Source organism: Geotrypetes seraphini, chromosome 8 (assembly GCF_902459505.1).
Source record: "Geotrypetes seraphini chromosome 8, aGeoSer1.1, whole genome shotgun sequence".
NCBI classification, from domain to species: Eukaryota; Metazoa; Chordata; class Amphibia; order Gymnophiona; family Dermophiidae; genus Geotrypetes; species Geotrypetes seraphini.
This window is the reverse complement of record NC_047091.1, coordinates 163,454,883-163,473,071: the sequence shown is the minus strand read 5'-3', so window position 1 is coordinate 163,473,071 and position 18,189 is coordinate 163,454,883. Positions and strand designations below refer to the sequence as shown.

At 41.6% G+C, this 18,189-nt stretch overlaps 1 protein-coding gene across 2 annotated transcripts in view; it reads right to left on the bottom strand.

Annotated features, from left to right (window-relative positions):
• Nucleotides 1-18,189, bottom strand: part of WSCD2 (WSC domain containing 2) — a 353,658-nt gene that overhangs the window by 97,263 nt on the left and 238,206 nt on the right. For both annotated transcript variants that reach the window (XM_033957413.1, XM_033957412.1), the window contains exons 4-5: nt 17,387-17,571; nt 4,840-4,961 (exon numbers count right to left, since the gene is read on the bottom strand). In XM_033957413.1, the coding sequence (XP_033813304.1) occupies nt 4,840-4,961; nt 17,387-17,571 (307 nt within the window). The remainder of the gene's footprint in view (nt 1-4,839; nt 4,962-17,386; nt 17,572-18,189) is intronic.

Below are 18,189 nucleotides of genomic sequence, written 5' to 3'. Positions count from 1 at the left end.
CCCGATCCCCATATATTCAAGTGTCGGAAACAAAAAAATCTCTCATGTGCACATTATTTAAAAAGTTACCTAGGGTCTTCACTTTAAAAAGCCATCAACACAATTCAAATTCATGTCCCTGTGCCCTTGTCAATGAAGAGAAAGTAGTACCTTCTTTGTTCTCTTAGGCTTCCGTGGCTGGCGTCATGATTGTTGCTGTTTTCAGGGTCTCGCCACAACTGGGTAGGTTTGCATACCCTGAAGAAAGCCACAGCATGATGGATGAAACGTCGGTTCTACCTACCCAGACGTGGCGAGACCCGAAAAAACAACAACAATATTACCTTCTTTGACAAAATTGTCTGTTGTGTACAATTTTTCACCCCTATCCAAACATATAAATACATAGAACACTCAAGCATTGAGTAACATTGAGCAGAAAATAAAAAGTACCGTATTTTCACGCATATACCACGCACCCGTGTAAAACGCGCACACGGGTATAGCGTGCGGGAAACCTAAATATGTGTAAACAAATTTTTATATAGTGCGCGCACGCGTATACCGCGCATGCTGCTCCATGAATTTAAATCTCCTCTCGCCGTCCTGCCCTCTGCCCCGAGTCTCCTCTGGTCCCGACTCTCCTTTCGCCGCCCTGCCCTTGAAGGTCTGCCTATCCCCCTTGAAGTCAAGTCCCCCCTTGAAGGTCTGCCTGTCCCCCCTTGAAGTCCTGTCCCCACCCCGAAGGACCGCTCGCACCCCCCCCCCCGCGCAAGGAGAAGCTGCCTACCGTTGTTTCTCGATGCCAGTGAGCCCTGCTGCTTCCTCTGCGGCGGTCCCACTCCTTCTCTGAGCCCTGCGCTGCTTCCTCTGCCGCGGTCCCGCCCCTTCTCTGACATCAGAGAAAGAGCGGGACCGCCAGCAGAGGAAGCAGCGCAGGGCTCAGAGAAGGGGCAGGACCACCAGCAGAGGAAGCAGCAGGGCTCACTGGCATCGGGAAACAACGGTAGGCAGCTTCTCCGTGCGGGGGGGGGGGCTGAGGGGGTGCGAGCGGTCCTTCGGGGTGATGAATTGGACGTCGGGGGGGGGAAACTATGTAAAAAAAAATTTGTACAACGCGCTCACGCATATAACGCGCATGGTTATACTCGGTTTGTAAAATCGTGTATAACGCGTGCGTTATATGCGTGAAAATACGGTAGTCATCCAATACATTCACTTTGTTAGGATCCAACCTACCCTTTCCATTCAACATACATCTCTGAATGAGACCGAAACCCCTCTTGCTTTGGAAATTATTTACTTCCTTATCAACGCATATTTATGTTTATTTTGGCACTTAAGGGCAAATTCTATAAGAAGCGCCCAAAAGTTAGGCGCCTAATTAGGCACTGTTCAGCGCGAGTCAAGTAAAATCGGGCGCTGTTTAACGAATTACGCTGAGCGGAACCTATTTTGGAGGCGCCCAAGAAATAGGCCAGCTCTAGGCGCAACTAAAAGTCAGGCACCTTAAGCACACTTAAGAGCAGTAATTCTGCAACAAGGCGCCTAACATGTAGACACGCCCATACCTAACGTGCATGGCGCCCATTTTTTTGAAGGCCGCCTAAATTTTTAAAGGGGCCTTGTTGCAGAATCGCTCTTTCTTGATAGGTGCCTAAGTTTCAATTATTGCCGATTGAAGAGCTTAATTGACCTTGTTACTTGATTTAGGTAGGCGCCTTTCTAGATGGGCGCCTCCGAAATAGGTGCCGCATACAGAATTTGGGCCTATGAATGTGGTTTACGAAAGTCAAGAAGACAAAGGTCGTGTTTGCATCTGGTGCCCCCCCCTTTTACACAACCACGATAGCGGTTTTTAGCGCAGGCCAGCCCGCTGAGTGCTTTGCGCTGCTCCCAACGCTCATAGAGTTCCTATGAGCTTTTGGAGCAGCACAGAGCATTCAGTTCGCCGGCCTGTGCTAAAAACCGCTATCGCGGTTTTGTGTAAAAGAGGGGTGTGCTAAATCACATTTCTACTGTTTCCACGCGATTTATATATTCATTCAAATCGCAATACACTTCTCTTCCTTTTTCCACTTGTTTTCAGATATCAGTGCTTTTTCTTATTCAATTCACTACATACGGACAAAAATTTATCGTTTCTGTTTCTTATATTCCATTCGGCCTCCCCTCAATCATATATTGGTCATTTTACTAAGGCACGCTAACAGATTTAGCACGCGTTAAATGCTAACGCGTCCATAGAATATAATGGGTGCGTTTAGCGCGCTAAATCAGCTAGCACGCCTTAGTAAAAGACGGGTATCATTTGCCTCCTGATTCATTCTGTTTTGTTTTTCACTCATTTATTTTTCTGTTTTTATTTTCATTTTTCTTCAAACAGGGTTTCTGGTGTACGTGCAATTTTTTTTTTTTTTACTTCACCCACAAAACATCTGTTTGATGCGTTTTTAAATTTTATATTTCACTCATCCTTTGTCATGCTTTTCATTCACCTATTACCCTTAGTCTTCATCTTTTAGTTACCTCACGTTTTTTTTACCTGCAGGGCTGTTTGTTTTCCAATTTCCTATTCGGACTTATCTCACTTCACTCATTCCTATTTTAACTTTTTAGGTCCGTTTGCATTTCATATTTTTATTTTACTTCCCCATTTAGGTCCATTTATTTTCCGTTTTTTTTTGCTATGGCTTTACATTCAATTTTCATCAAGTTGTTTCACTCTCATTCTTTCTGTAGTATTTTGGCTTTCCCGTGTTTCCATAGCTAGTCATCATTTTTTTATGTCACTGACCTAGGTCTACTTTTGATTTCTCAGTTCATTCCTGTGGCGTCTTTCTACCATCGCTTGAGAAGCTTTGGCTGCTATGTTTGTCATTGGTTTTCCCTTGTAAGTTTTCCCTTTCTTATTTCTCTTTTGATTTTGGGTTTGTTTGTTTTTTTTTTAACACTTTTACGACCCGATGCACTTTTTTTTTTGGTTTATTCTACGTTTCTTTGTGGCAAATTTAGCATTCATATAGTTTTCTTTACTATGAACAGATTGGATTGTAGGTTTTTCAGTTTTCCAGTTAATATATCATATCAAATGTGCACCAATTTGCAATTTCACTTCTCCTGCCATATATTATTCAGGTTTGTTCTGCACTATTTGTTATTCTGTACGTCCTTTAACACAAGCTTCGACAAAGTCAGCACTTCGTTTTTTTCACATATTATTAACCCCATACGGGCCTGTCACATTTCAGTTTCTTGTTTTTGATTCACATTTCTAATGTCACGAGTGTACTTTCTCTACATTCACCTGTCATCTCCCATTTTAGTACCCTGTTTTGGACATACATATTGGAGCAAATTCTATAAACAACGTCCCGATGGTAGACAGCGGTAGGCGTTCTACCGCTGTCTAACTAGCCAATCAGGACACAGGTTTTCTAAAAAAAAAAAAAAGAGCCCGAGGCAGATCGCTTACACTGTAGGCATCTGTCACGGGTGCAGGGAGGTGCCTTGGAATATTAAAGCTTACCCAAGGCTTGGCGTGGGCATGGTTTTGCCCGGAAGAGGCCTTAGACAAGCTTAAGCGGCCCTAAGGGTCTCCCTAGGACTGCGATAGGTGCAAAATGTTGGCCTACATTTCAAATAGACATGGCCGCTAAACTGATCATGGAAAGGAAATCTCCCTGCTGCGATCATCTGAGCAGCCATGGCAGGGAACCCCAGAACCCCACAGCAATTTGGCCGGCAGGAGGGATGCCCACTCCCTCCTGCTGGCACCCCCTCCAACATCACCAGTATGAGGGATGCCCATTCTCTCTTGCTGACCCCTCTCCCAACATCCCCAGCAGGAGGGATGCCCATTCCCTCCTGCTGCCCCCTCCCTGAACACATAACCCCCAAATCTCCCTCTTCCGATGCCCCCACATACCTCCCCCAATACCTTTTATCAGCAAGCTCAGTTGGAGGGATACCTACTCCCTCTGGCTGGCAGGCCCGCCTCTTCAAAATGGTGGGCCTTCCCCTTCTCAGTGCAACCTCGTGTGCACCAGGCAAGGGCCTAAGGCCCTGATTGGCCCAGGCACCTAAGGCCCCTTCCCTTAAGAGGGGCTTTAGGCACCTGGGCTAACTGGAGTCTTAGGCTTCCTTCTCAGTGCATTCTGGGATGCACTAAGAGTGGCCTAAGACTCCAATTGGTTAGATCCCTAAAGCCACTCCCATAAGTAAATGTGCAATAAATTGATTTTGCAAGTATAGTATTAACATTTTAAGGATATGCTATGCAACGAAGAAAATGCATGTTAACCTATGCACATCCCTAATCTGCATACAAAAAACATACTTGCATACTTTGCAGCAAAGAACACCTTTTGAAAATTGCTCCCCATAAAGGCCTTAGTTTTCCTCTGGTGTTTTACATTGTGGCATGGCACCATTTATCACATCACTGAGGATGATTAACAGTAACATTGTATCTTAATTAGAATCCACTGTTGAACATTTTAGCATGCACTAGACAACTCTATACTCAATAGTTACTTTTGGAAACAGTGCTTTAACGTGGAATTCAAGTTAAATTATAAAACTGAGGGATACTGTGAACCAAAGCTGTGATATCGCAGCTTCAAGGTCTGAGATGCCACATGGTTATATAGAGCAGCATGAGGCTTGCAAAGATATATAAAAATGTAAAAAAAAAATAAGTTATGGAGATGCAGGAGCTGAGCAGATGGCCCCAATGATACTAAGCAGCACTTTTTTTTTTTTTTTCAGTTTTGGACAGATGATAAATCAGTTATTCCATCATCTCATGTTTTATTACAAATGCTAAAGGAGGAGCAATTCTGTCACTGTAATATTTACCTTCTCGGTGCAGAGGTCCACACACTTGTCCACAGACATATTTAACATGATGCTCTGAACCGGCAAAGCTAAGGAAATGTTTTCAGGCCTGTGGAAGCACCCTCGGAATATTGCACTGCCATCTGGAACGGAAAGAGGCAGAAGAGGCAGCAGTCAGGAAGAGACTATAAATACTGTATAGAAGGCATCTGCAACTTTTACTGCCCGATAGAAAGTCATAAGCAATACATGACATTATCTTATAGGCATATATATGACATTATCTTATAGGCAAAATATATGACATTATCTTATAGGCATGTAAATCCAATGCTCAGATCATTAGAGGGTCCTTTTACGAAGCTGTGGTATAAAACAGCCTTAGTGGGTGCCTCTGTGGGTAGGGTTACTAGATTTTCCTGAAAGAAAATCCATACCCACGGTCACACCTGCAGGCCTGCCCAGTTCTGCCGGCATCCCTCCCCCTCCCATCCAGCTCAGCTGATGGGGATTCCCCCCTACCAGAATTAGCTGAGCTGCGGAGCTCTACACCCCTCCCCCCTGACATCTCCCCCCCACCCCCGCATGCCCACAGTGTAGAATTGTTGTTGGAGGGGATAGATAGGAACGGGACATATTGTCTGATATCATTAAATGTCTCAGGGGCATTTAATTCAGTAGATTTGAAATTATTACTGTTAAAAGTTAGAACGTTTGGGAATGACTGCGGATGTTTTAAGGTGCTTTTCTTCAAACTTGCTGAATCATTCATTTCAAGTTAGTAGTAGAGGTGAAGCGGGGGTGTCAAAGTCCCTCCTGGAGGGCCGCAATCCTAGTCGGGCTTTCAGGATTTCCCCAATGAATATGCATGAGAGCTATTAGCATACAATGAAAGCAGTGCATGCAAATAGATCTCATGCATATTCATTGGGGAAATCCTGAAAACCTGACTGGATTGCAGCCCTCGAGGAGGGACTTTGACACCCCTGAGGAAAGGATCTCATTTTCAAAGCACTTAGATGCACAAAATACCATAGCTACCAAAGGTATTTTCTGTGCCTAAGTACTTTGAAAATGAACCCCAAATCCTGGTTTTGTAGGGAGGAGGTGCTTCAGGGCTCAGCCCTCTCTGCCTTATTATTTAACATCTATATGGCTTCAATTTGGGCACTGTTTGACTCTATGGGCATCTCCAACATGTTGTGCAGTATACTCTAACTCAGCAGTTCCCAACCCTGTCCTGGAGGACCATCAGGCCAATCGGGTTCTCAGGATAGCCCTAATGAATATGCATGGAGCAGATTTGCATGCCTGTCACTTCCATTATATGCAAATATCTCTCATGCATATTCATTAGGGCTAACCTGAAAACCCGATTGGCCTGGTGGTCCTCCAGGACAGGGTTGGGAACCACTGCTCTAACTCACACATGTCAAACACAAGGCCCGGGGGGGGGGGGGGAAATCCGGCCCGCCTGGCCGTTTTATGTGGCCCTCAGTGATTTTGTTGCATCTAAGTGCCTGACTGTGCAGCCCCGGTCCCAGTGGTGCTCCAAGCTCCATGCTGCCTCAGTACCCATTTGTAGGCAGAAGGACCCAGTCCCAGTATAAAAGCTAGGTTGGAGCAGGGCGTTCCACAGAAGTGCCTGACCGCGCCACAGGTGTCTCAAGGCGAGGAAGGAGCTATACTTCTACTAAGACTATGGGCTCCTTTCACTAAGGTGTGCTAGCGGTTTTAGCGCATGCAGCAGATTAGTGCGTGCTAACCCTGCGCTACGCAGCTAGAACGCCAGTTCAATGCTGGCGTTAACATCTAGCACGTGCGCTATTCCGCGTGTTAAAGCCCTAATGTATCTTAATAGAAAATTTGGCCCTCGACTTAGCCTATGTTTTAGATTTCGGCCCCTTATACGATTTGTGTTTGACACCCCTGCTCTAACTCATACACTACAAACGATGCAAAATTGTGCTACTCATTTATTATGTCATGTAGGAAGGTTTGATCATGGCTCACCATTTCGGAAACAGTATCATTGACTTCCAATTTGAACAGCGAGTTAAATTTAAAATCTTATTTCTCACATTTAAAGCTTTCTGTTATAGTTTACCAGGATATCAGAATTGCTTGACAATACCCTATACTCCTCTTCGTACACTACGATCATAGGTTAGTCTTACCAACACCGCATAACACCCACTTAGAAACCTCTCATCACAGGGCTTTTTTCTTTTTAGCGCCATTATTATAGAATTATTTACCTGTAATGATTTGTGGTGAGTTATCCTTAAAAAAAAAAGCCGTAAAATGTAGTTATTTGAACAAGCTTTATCAAATTAACGAAGGGCCTTCTTGAAATTTAGGGCTCCTTTAACTAAGGCGTGCTACACGTTTTAGCACACGTTAAATATATGCGCATGCTAAACGTTAATGCGCCCATTATAAATCTATGGACGCGTTAACGTTTAGTATATGCTAATATTTAGCGCACGCTAAAACGGTTAATTTGATGTGATTATTGTGCTCTCTAGAACAAGGAGTTTGTTTGTTTTTTGGGAATGTGCATTTTTTCTAATATTAAAAAAAACTTTTTTTTTAGATTGCTCACCAACTTGATCTACTACTATAGTTAAAGGCGGTAAATAGTAAGTCCACAATAAATAAATAAATAACCAGCGCCTAAGTTTTTTCTTTCACATTGATCTGGTTATTTTAGCCCCTGAAGCAGCCATTTGGTGAAACTTGACAAAGTCGGGCTCTGTGTTCCATTCCCCCAGTCTTGCTGCACAATAAAGGTGTTTTTGTATTATTTTGGACTTCTGTAGTATTTTTGTGGTCTGCTTACCATTTCCTTTGATATTAGTGCATGCCCATTGATACAAAAAAAAAATAGAAAATAGGCCATTTTACTGCTGTGGTAAAAATGGGTTTAGTGTATGGGAAAGAACTGTGCAAGGGCAGGCTAAGGCCCCACTAGGGCTTTCCTCTGCTGTGTCACTGATAATATCATCAGTGATACAGCAGAGGGAAGGCCGTGAAGCAGCCCCTTCAGAGTGCTGCTGCCACCACTGCTGCTTTTGGAGGCCTCGGAGTGGAGGTATGTCAGGTCTCACTGGGGTGGGAGTTGCTGAATCAACGAGTCCGATTTTTTGGGGCAGCAGTAGTGTCAGGGATGTAGTCAGGGAGTGTCAGGGTGGAGTCCCTGCTCTTGTAAATTTCTGAAAAAGTTACAGTCTTGTAATTAGTACCTGATCCTGTAATTCTTCTGGAAATATCCAGTTTACCCTTTTGTAATCCGCCTACAACTGCAAGGTTAAGGTGGAATTAAAGTCACTAATGTAATGTAATATTTCACAGTGAAAATTAGCAATCATTACTTAATTAATAAAATAGTGTGATACTACCACCAGAAATTCAACAAAGTCTTGCCAAGTAAGCCATGACTGGGCAGGGTGTTTGTCTTTATTCCTTTCAATTAGGGGTATGCATGGATTATTTTATTTATTTTGATTTATTAATTGCCTTTTCCAAGAAGAGATTCACCCAAAGCGGTTAACAATACACTGAAATAGTAATCAGCTACTCTTAACTATTTTTCCTTATCTATCCCGACAGGGTCACAATCTGGAGGGATTAAGTGACTTGCCCAGAGTCACAAGCAGCAGGCTGGGATCAAACTCACAACCTCAGGGTGCTGAGGCAGCAGTTCTAACCACTAGGCCATACGGTGTCAGGTCAAAACCACAGAAGACAAAGGCGCGCGCTGACAACTGAGCGCAGGGCGGAGGCGCGCGCTGAAGAAAATAACTGTTTTTAGGGGCTCCGAAGGGGGTGTGTGTATGGGAAACCCCCCCCACACTTTACTTTATACAGATCGCGCCGCATTGTGGGGGCGTTATGGGGGGCTTGGGGGGTTGTAACCCCCCACATTTTACTGAAAACTTCACTTTCTCCCTAAAAACAGGGAAAAGTTAAGTTTACAGTATAATGAGGGGGGTTACAACCCCCCAAACCACCACAGCGCCGCCGCGATTTGTATTAAGTAAAGTGGGGGGGCTCCCCAACAAAACCCCCATCGGAGCCCCTAAAAACTGTCATTTTCTTCAGCACGCGCCTCTGCGCTGCGCTCAGTTGTCGGCGCGCGCCTTTGTCTTCCGCGGTTTTGTCTATGAACCAGGCCATACCTCTACTCCTTTTGAAATTTCTGGATTTTTAAATTAAACTAAACTAAATTAAACTAAACCTTAAGCTTATAAACCTTAAGCTTAAGCTTATATAAAATAAAGACTATACTCATCAAGAAATCCCTGAAAAAGTCTTAACAGCACAAGTTCCTTGCTTCTTCCCACCAGCTTCCCGACTCCCTGAAATTCCCTGATCTACTCTTTACCTTCACTGGAAATGACCAGAGATCTTCCTTTGTAACCCTCCTTCTATAACTCTTTTGTAATCTACCTTGAACCGCAAGATAATGGCGGAATAGAAATCTCTAATATAATGTAATATATACCAAATCTTTTCTATAAGGATTTTTAAGTGATCTTCTAGATTGTTTCACACATTTATTATTTTTCATGCACCCATTATATGCACGTTTCAACTTTCTAATGCAAACAAATTGATATGTGTATTAATTAATAGATATAACCACACAGAAATGATATTCATCTATAATCGTATTATCAGTAACAAATGCCTTTTACCATTCAATTTTCCCAAAAACGGAGAAAGAGACCTCAGTGTTTCTCCAGAAAAATCTGGGGGAACTTTCTATGGCAAATACTTCGTTGCCATAGTATTATCAGACACTACTGACAAGATAAGTGCCTAAAATGAGTGCTTAAATCTAAATTTACAATATATCTAACATTGACTTAAGAGAAGCACCTAATAAGAATATTAGTGGTCTTTAGCACGGAGTTTTGTGAGACCGAGGATGTATTTCTCTATGGCAACGAAGTATTTGCCATAGAAAGTTCCCCCAGATTTTTCTGGAGAAACACTGAGGTCTCTTTCTCCGTTTTAGGGAAAATTGAATGGTAAAAGGCATTTGTTACTGATAATACGATTATAGATGAATATCATTTCTGTGTGGTTATAACTATTGAAGATATTCAGCTTGTGTGGAAATCCACTTTGTTATTAATTAATAGATTCATACATATACATCGATTTTGTATACACAAAAATTAGGGTGCCTAAACAGCTTATCCTGTTTGCAAAGTGGTGGAGATGTATGTAGCTGACACCAATGTGACTTGGGTGTGATCGTATGTGATAATCTTAAGGTAGCCAAATATGTAGAAATGGTGATGGCAAAATCTAGAAGGATGCTTGGATGCACAGTAGCCAGTAGGGTAAAGGAAGCAATGATACCCCTGCCCTGTATAAGACTCACTTAGAATATTGTGTACAATTCTGGAGACCACACCTTCAGAAAGAAGTAAGCAGGCTGGAGTCAGTCCAGAGGAAGGTTACTAAAATGGCTGGTGGCCTTTGTCATAAAAAGTACGAGGAGAAACTTAAAGACCTCAAAATGTATACTTTGGAGAAAAGACGGGATAGACGCAAAATGATAAGAGACATTTAAATACTATGTGGCATAAATGCGCATGAGGCGAATCTCAGTTGAAAGGGGGCACAGGATGAAGGTTAAAAGGGGACAGACTAAGAAGCAACTTCAGAAAATACTTTTTTCATGGAAAGGGTAATGAATGCGTGGAATGGCCTCCCGGTGGGGGTGGAGACAAAAAAAATGTATTTGAATTCAAGAAAGCTTGGGAGAAATACGATTGGATCTCTAAGGGAGAGGATGGGATAGTAAATAGCATGGATAGGCAGACTAGATAGATTAGGGTTGCTATATGTCCAGATTTCCCCAGTCACGTCTGGGGGTCCAGATGGCTTTTCAAAACTCAGCACTTTGTCTGGGTTTTGAAAAGCCTCCTCTAAATCGCGTTGGGCAGGAGGAAATCCGTGCATGCGCAGAATTCCTCCTGCCTGACGAGAGCAAGCAGTGTGTGTGTGGGGGGAGGGGCGTGGCTAGGGCAGGACTAGGGCATAACAGGCTGGGGATGGGTGGAACAGGGTGGGCCTGGGGGCCAGGTCTAAGAGGTCCAGATTTTACTAACGTAAAATCTGGCAACCCTACATATGGTCTTTATCGGCTTTCATTGTTGCATTAATGTGAAATTTTCAATTACAAACAGCAGGTAGGTCCCCCCTGGGAATGCTGCAGAACTTAGCTGCTCCTTGCAACTGAACGATATGGATGCACCATTCATGCCTCCTGGTCAATTTAGAGGGACTGTTGAACTTTTCTTCCATGCTGTGCTGTGGATCAAGGCTTGAATAATTTCCTTGATTTCATAGAAAGTGCTCCTGATCTTATATATAGTCCAGATATAGATAACTCAAGAACTACAAAGGGGTCTGTGATTTGGGGCATTTGGTTTCAGAACTTTATATAGCACTGATTTAGTCTTGATTTGGGACTGAAAATGATTGGAAGGGAAGACTGAGCATGCTTGCTTTAAAAATATGAAATGTCTGAGTACTGTGGGCCTAGTATACAAAAGTATATTTCTTACATGAACTTCAGCAATGCAGAGCCTTAGTCAATAATGCATCATTTCAAAGCTTCATTTAAACTTGGAAGTTCACTCTGGATCCCCAAACAAAATGATTATGCCTTGTTTTCAAAGAGAAAAATGCAAATTAATTGCAAAATTAATCGATTAATCATTCAATAGACTGCATTATCAGGCTTTTCACCTAGTAGAAATCATTAATCTGCCTGGAAGCGAGAAACAAATTTTTAAAAAAGAGGTTTGCCCTTTAGCTTGTGTTAGCTTGATTGCATACTTGGCATTATGCTATTCATTTCTCATCAGAGACTCTGGTTTTCACAGTAATACCATATATAGTGCAAGGTGAAAAAAGGTCATCAAACAACATGTTAACATCAAAATAAAGGTCATTATAGTTTAGAAGTTGGGACATTGGACCATTTGATATTTTTCTGTCCCTATATTTTGGAAGTTAATTTGGCCCCAAATTAATTCATTGTTAGAAAATCATGTTGCCCTTTCATATGATACTATATTATTTGGTACTTCAAAGAGATTTAAAAGTCAAATTTAAGCTAATAATAATAAACTTTTATTAATATTAACAGGGGTTGCAGATTACAGGGAATTGGAAAGATTATCTTAAACTGAATTATACTTTTTGGTGGAATTCAGTGTGCCATATTTATAAAATTTGCTTTGCAACAAGGTAATTATAATAAGTTTAAAAAGATTTGGGGGCCATTGATGATTTATTCTAGTGATCAGACATCTTAAACACCAGAATATTGGATAAGATAAGGGGGTGTGGGATTATGACGAATAATAATTGATAGTTGTTATTTATTGGTATATGGGTGGGAGGGGTGGGTTTCTTATATAATTATTTATTTGGAATAATACAAATAAGAATGTCAAGTGATGAATTAAGTATTTCTGAATGACTGTTGTACACTTGTAATTTTTGAAAATGAATAAAGATTAAAAATAAATAAATAAATAAATAAAGGTCATCAGATTGCATGTTGACATACTTTCATTATGGATTATTAATGCATCTTTTGTAAGAGTGTCATCTAGCCAAAAACATGAAAGTTTCCATTTATTTTAGATAATAATGCAACCACAGGAAAGGTTGACCACATAGGTTTACAGTCTTTGAAGAGGGTTTCAATAGTCCTGCTCACTGTGTCAGGGATAAAATGAAATTTCTTGTGGTAAACATTCATACTTAATCCATCCAAACTGTGAAAAAAGCAAGGTCTGTTCCACACAGCCAAATTGTAGTAGCACTCATTTTGCAAAATAAACCTGATAAAAAAAATTAAATTAAGGCAGTCGATTCCTTCAGTTAAGTCCATGAAAAAAAAAAAAAAAAAGAATATGGAAAAGGAGACTCTTGTACAAAAAAACATAAGGGTTTTGTAAAAATTTGATTGAGATTAGTGGCGTAGTAAGGGGGAGGGGCAGTCCGCCCCGGGTGCCATGTTGGTGGGGGCGCTGGCGCCGCTCCTCCTCTCTGCCCCCACTCCCCTCTCCATGCGCACATCCCTCTTCCCTTCCCCCGTACTTCTGGTTGTTCACCGCCATGAGCAACGACTTCAATGTGCTCCTTGTGACGTGCATCATCTCTCCAAATGATGTCACTTCCAGGTGCCGCACACAGGAAGTGACATCAGAGGGAGAGCCGACGGGGACGCGAGGAGCACGTTGAAATTCTTGTTGTTTGAGGCAGTGAACAACTAGAGGCACAGGGGAAGGGAAAGGAGCTATGCGCATGGCGGAGATGAGGGTGAGGGAGGGGTGTCACTAACCCTCACCACGCCACTGATTGAGATAATCTTCACTACAACTCAAAATACTGTATAGTCCACTAACTATAAAGAAAGATTAATTCAACACATAAAATACCTTGCAACAAGTGAGGTAGCCACAGAAACAAAATAAGATTTTTAAGATCATAATAATTTGATTTTGGGGTATAAGATTTTGTTCAGACTTTCAATTTTTATAATTTATTTTCTACTACTTTCACTTGTTAAAAAAAAAAAATCCTTTCATAATATCTAAGTGTGGACAACAGATAGGATGTTTTGGTTTAATTTTATTTCTAGTTGAATATTTGGGTATAGTTCACAGCAATTTACCTTATCATTTCCAATGACCATCAATACTTTTAAGGCAGAATAAAGCAAAGTAAAAATGAAATGGAAAAGAAAAATTGAAAATCATAAAATAAAACAAACCCACAGAGTATCTTGATAAAGAAAAGAAGAGAGAAACTGAACCTGCTCAAGGAGCTCATCAGACCATGACCAGTTTGAGCCTCTTAGTAGGACACAGAGATTAGATGCATCCTTAAGGTGGTCGTAAACCAAGAAAGGTATGACTTACTTCTAACATGAGGAGGGGGAGAACAATTTTAGCATTAAGTTAGAAGGGGAATGGGATTTATACACCTTCCAGAGAACTCCGTTCCTCAGTTAAGTCGCTCTTAGCTTTACCCTCCACTGAAAAATTCCAGACTTTGTTCCTTTCATCTAGCTGCCCCCTTTGCTTGGAATAAATTACAAGTTGTTTCACCAAGCCCCTTCCCTTCTCTTGTTTAAAAGCAGACTGAAAACCCACCTCTTTGATCCATAACCCTACTTCCCACCAACCTAGCCAGCAGATTAACTGTTCCCCTTAACTGTATCCCTGACATCCTGTTTGTCTGGCTTGTCTGTTTAGATTGTAAGCTCTTTTAAGCAGGGACTGTCTTCTTTGTGACTCTGTACAGCACTGTGTGCTTCTGGTAGCGCTATAGAAATAATTCATAGTAGCAGTAGTAGTGTGAAGAGTTTCAGTCTTTGGGAAGCAGAGCTGAGATTGTGATGTCATAATGCCTCATTCCACCAATAAGAGCCAACCTCATCAGTGATGTCACAATGGCTTGATTGTCCTATACTCCCCTCTGCTCACCAACCCAGCCAGCAGATTAACCGTTCTCCTTTACTGTATCCATTGCATCCTGTTTGTCTGTCTTGTCTGTTTAAACTGCAATCTCTTTCAAGCAAGGAGTGTCTTCTTTTTGACTGTACAGCGCTGCATTCATCTGGTAGCGCTATAGAAATAATTACTAGTAGTAGTAGACCACTTTTTTGTGGTTACACATTCAAAGCAGTTTACTTATTTTGTACCTGAGATAATAGAGGATTAAGTGACTTGCCCAGGGTCACAAGGAGCAGCGCCGGGATTTGATCCCACAACATCAGGGTGCCTGGGCAGCAGTTCTACCACTAGGCCACTCCTCACCTAGAAGGAGAAGGGAGAGCTAGATGGTTTTCATACTGGGAACATGAGGCATGAGAAGAGATTAAAAGGGTTGAGAGAATGTAATCCCATTCTAGATTGTAGGGAATTAGGAACAGTGTAAATTTATGAGGCATTTCAGCATGGCGAACAGCATGCCTGGAATTCCCTCCCGAGGGAAGTGGTGGAGAGGAGAATGATGATAGAATTCAAAAAGCATGGGATAAACATAGAGGATCTCTAATTAGAAAACAAAGAATGTAAATTAATGAACTAAGGCCGGTCCTAGACAGACTTGCATGGTCTGTGTCCCATATGTGATGATTTGGTATAGGATTGGGCTGGGGAGTGCATCAATGGGAACTCTATTAACTTCGAACATGAGGATGTTACTGTAAAGACTCTATGGTAGATATCCTGCAAACAGGATGGTTGGATAGGCTGGGGTGAGCTTGGATGGCAACTTCAGCATTTGGAACCTAGGACAATACCAAGCGGACTTTACAGTCTATGATCCAGAAATATCAAAGAAGAGACAAGTTCATTTAATCATGTTTTTTTTAATGGATATAACTACTGGGCAGACTGGATGGACTGTTCAGGTCTTTATCTGCCTTCATTTACTATGTTACCTGGCAGAAACTTAAAGAGTAGCAACATTCCAGAGCGAGATTGTGATGTCATAATGCCTCATTCCACCAATGCCTAACAGCCAACCTCAGCAGTGATGTCATAATGGCTTGATTAGATGGCAACTTCAGCAGTTGGAACCTAGGACAATACCAGGTGGACTTTACAGTCTATGATCCAGATATATCAATGAAGAGAAAAATTAATTTAATCATGTATTTATATTGGGTATAACATATGGGCAGACTGGATGGACCGTTCAAGTCTTTATCTGCCGTCATTTACTATGTTACCTGGCAGAAACTTAAAGAGTAGCAACATTCCAGAGCGAGATTGTGATGTCATAATGCCTCATTCCACCAATGCCTAACAGCCAACCTCAGCAGTGATGTCATAATGGCTTGATTAGATGGCAACTTCAGCAGTTGGAACCTAGGACAATACCAGGTGGACTTTACAGTCTATGACCCAGAAATATCAATGAAGAGAAAAATTAATTTAATCATGTATTTATATTGGGTATAACATATGGGCAGACTGGATGGACCGTTCAAGTCTTTATCTGCCGTCATTTACTATGTTACCTGGCAGAAACCCAAAGAGTAGCAACATTCCAGAGCGAGATTGTGATGTCATAATGCCTCATTCCACCAATGCCTAACAGCCAACCTCAGCAGTGATGTCATAATGGCTTGATTAGATGGCAACTTCAGCAGTTGGAACCTAGGACAATACCAGGTGGACTTTACAGTCTATGATCCAGATATATCAATGAAGAGAAAAATTAATTTAATCATGTATTTATATTGGGTATAACATATGGGCAGACTGGATGGACCGTTTAAGTCTTTATCTGCCGTCATTTACTATGTTACCTGGCAGAAACTTAAAGAGTAGCAACATTCCAGAGCGAGATTGTGATGTCATAATGCCTCATTCCACCAATGCCTAACAGCCAACCTCAGCAGTGATGTCATAATGGCTTGATTAGATGGCAACTTCAGCAGTTGGAACCTAGGACAATACCAGGTGGACTTTACAGTCTATGACCCAGAAATATCAAAGAAGACACAAGTTAATTTAATCATGTATTTTTAATGGCTATAACTAATGGGCAGACTGGATGGACCGTTTGGGTCTTTATCTGCTGTCATTTACTATGTTACTATGATACGCAGAAAAGCGTTGTTAAATATGGGGTTGGGTTTGAACTTAGGTACACACTTTACGAAATGTGTACCTGTGTGTCTAAATAAACTGGGGAATCCATGCCACAGAGAAGGTCTCAATGGGTACAAGTTTTTCTAAGAGGCAATATTAAAAGTGCAAGTATGCCTAAACTTTCTCTTTAAAAATGGGTGTAACTTATGCACATATTTGCCACACATTAGGGGTGGAATTTGACATGTGGAGCTAAGCTGATGTTCTATAAAGAGTGCTCTGGGCAAAGTGCACTTTGTAGAATTCTAGCTTCGTGTGAATTTCATGCCTAACTTTGGTTGCTAACATTTATGCATGCCAAATCCTGGTGTTAATATTGGCACCAATTTACGGCAGTTGGTTGCACAATTTATAGCATTCTATAGCAGTGTTTCCCAATTCTGTCCTGAAGGACAACCAGCCAGTCGGGTTCTTGGGATAGCCCTAATGAAAATGCATGAGAGAAATTTGCATATAATGGAGTTGACAGGCATACAAATCTGCTCTATGCATATTCATTAGGGCTATCCTGAAAACCTTTCGACGAGGGGAACTCTGAGCATCGAAAGCTGTCAAAATATTGTGAAAAAGACTGAAAGAGACCAAAAATAAAATTTAAAAAAAACATATAGAGGGAGCAAATCAGAAAGATTCCTTCTGGCTTGCATGCAAAAGGAAAAAGTGAAGGGGGCAGCAGAGCCCTCTAGTGAAGGAGGAGGAATTCAAAAACTTACGTGGATTCCTTCTGCATGGCACGTGAGCATGAGGACATTACCTGTCCATCCAGAATGACACACCTATTGCACTAGAATAACCTTTAAAGTGGACATCGCTATCACACTACTTTCTCTACTGTAATACCAAGTGTCAGATGTACTTACATCTCCTTGCAGACTCTTGCGTAAGTTCCAGCCGATAAATGGAGAGGCGGTTCACACCTCCACAAATGTTGCTCTTCTCCCCCTTGCATTCCATATTGCATTCAGACTCACTGACATTTAAGGCCTGGATCTTGTGACCACAGTAACATTCTGCTCCAAACTCCAATCCGGCATATAAGTATCCCCTGGAAAAAAAAATAGAGCAGTTTCTCCATCAGAGAGATGTACTGCACACAGAGGAAGTTAACTTGAAAAATTAGCATTAGACTTGTATACCTATAAAGATTAAATACTAAAGCTGCCATCAATAACCCTAATAAAATGAAATATTCAGCTCAGGTATGAAATAACATAGTTACATCATGTTTATCATCACATTTCAGTGGATCTATATTAGTATTCCTTAGAAAGATCTCCATAAGTAGGGCTCTTTGCTTTATCAGTTAAGGGTGACAAGAGGGCATCCGTTGAAAATCAGGGGTGGGAAATTTCATGGCGACACCAGAAAATATTTCTTCACCGAAAGGGTGGTTGATCGCTGGAATAATCTTCCACAACAGGTAATTGAGGCCAGCAGCGTGCCAGATTTTAGTAAAAGATGGGATTGGCATATGGGATCTCTTCATGGAGGTAGTTAGGGGGTGGGCCATTAGTGTGGGCAGACTAGATGGGCCGTGGCCCTTTTCTGCCATCATTTTCTATGTTTCTATAGTCCAATATAATCTTCTGGAGGAAAAAAAGTGTACACTTCTTGCCTTTCCAAGATTTACAGTAAGCAAACTAAGCCTGGTTATATCCGTCTC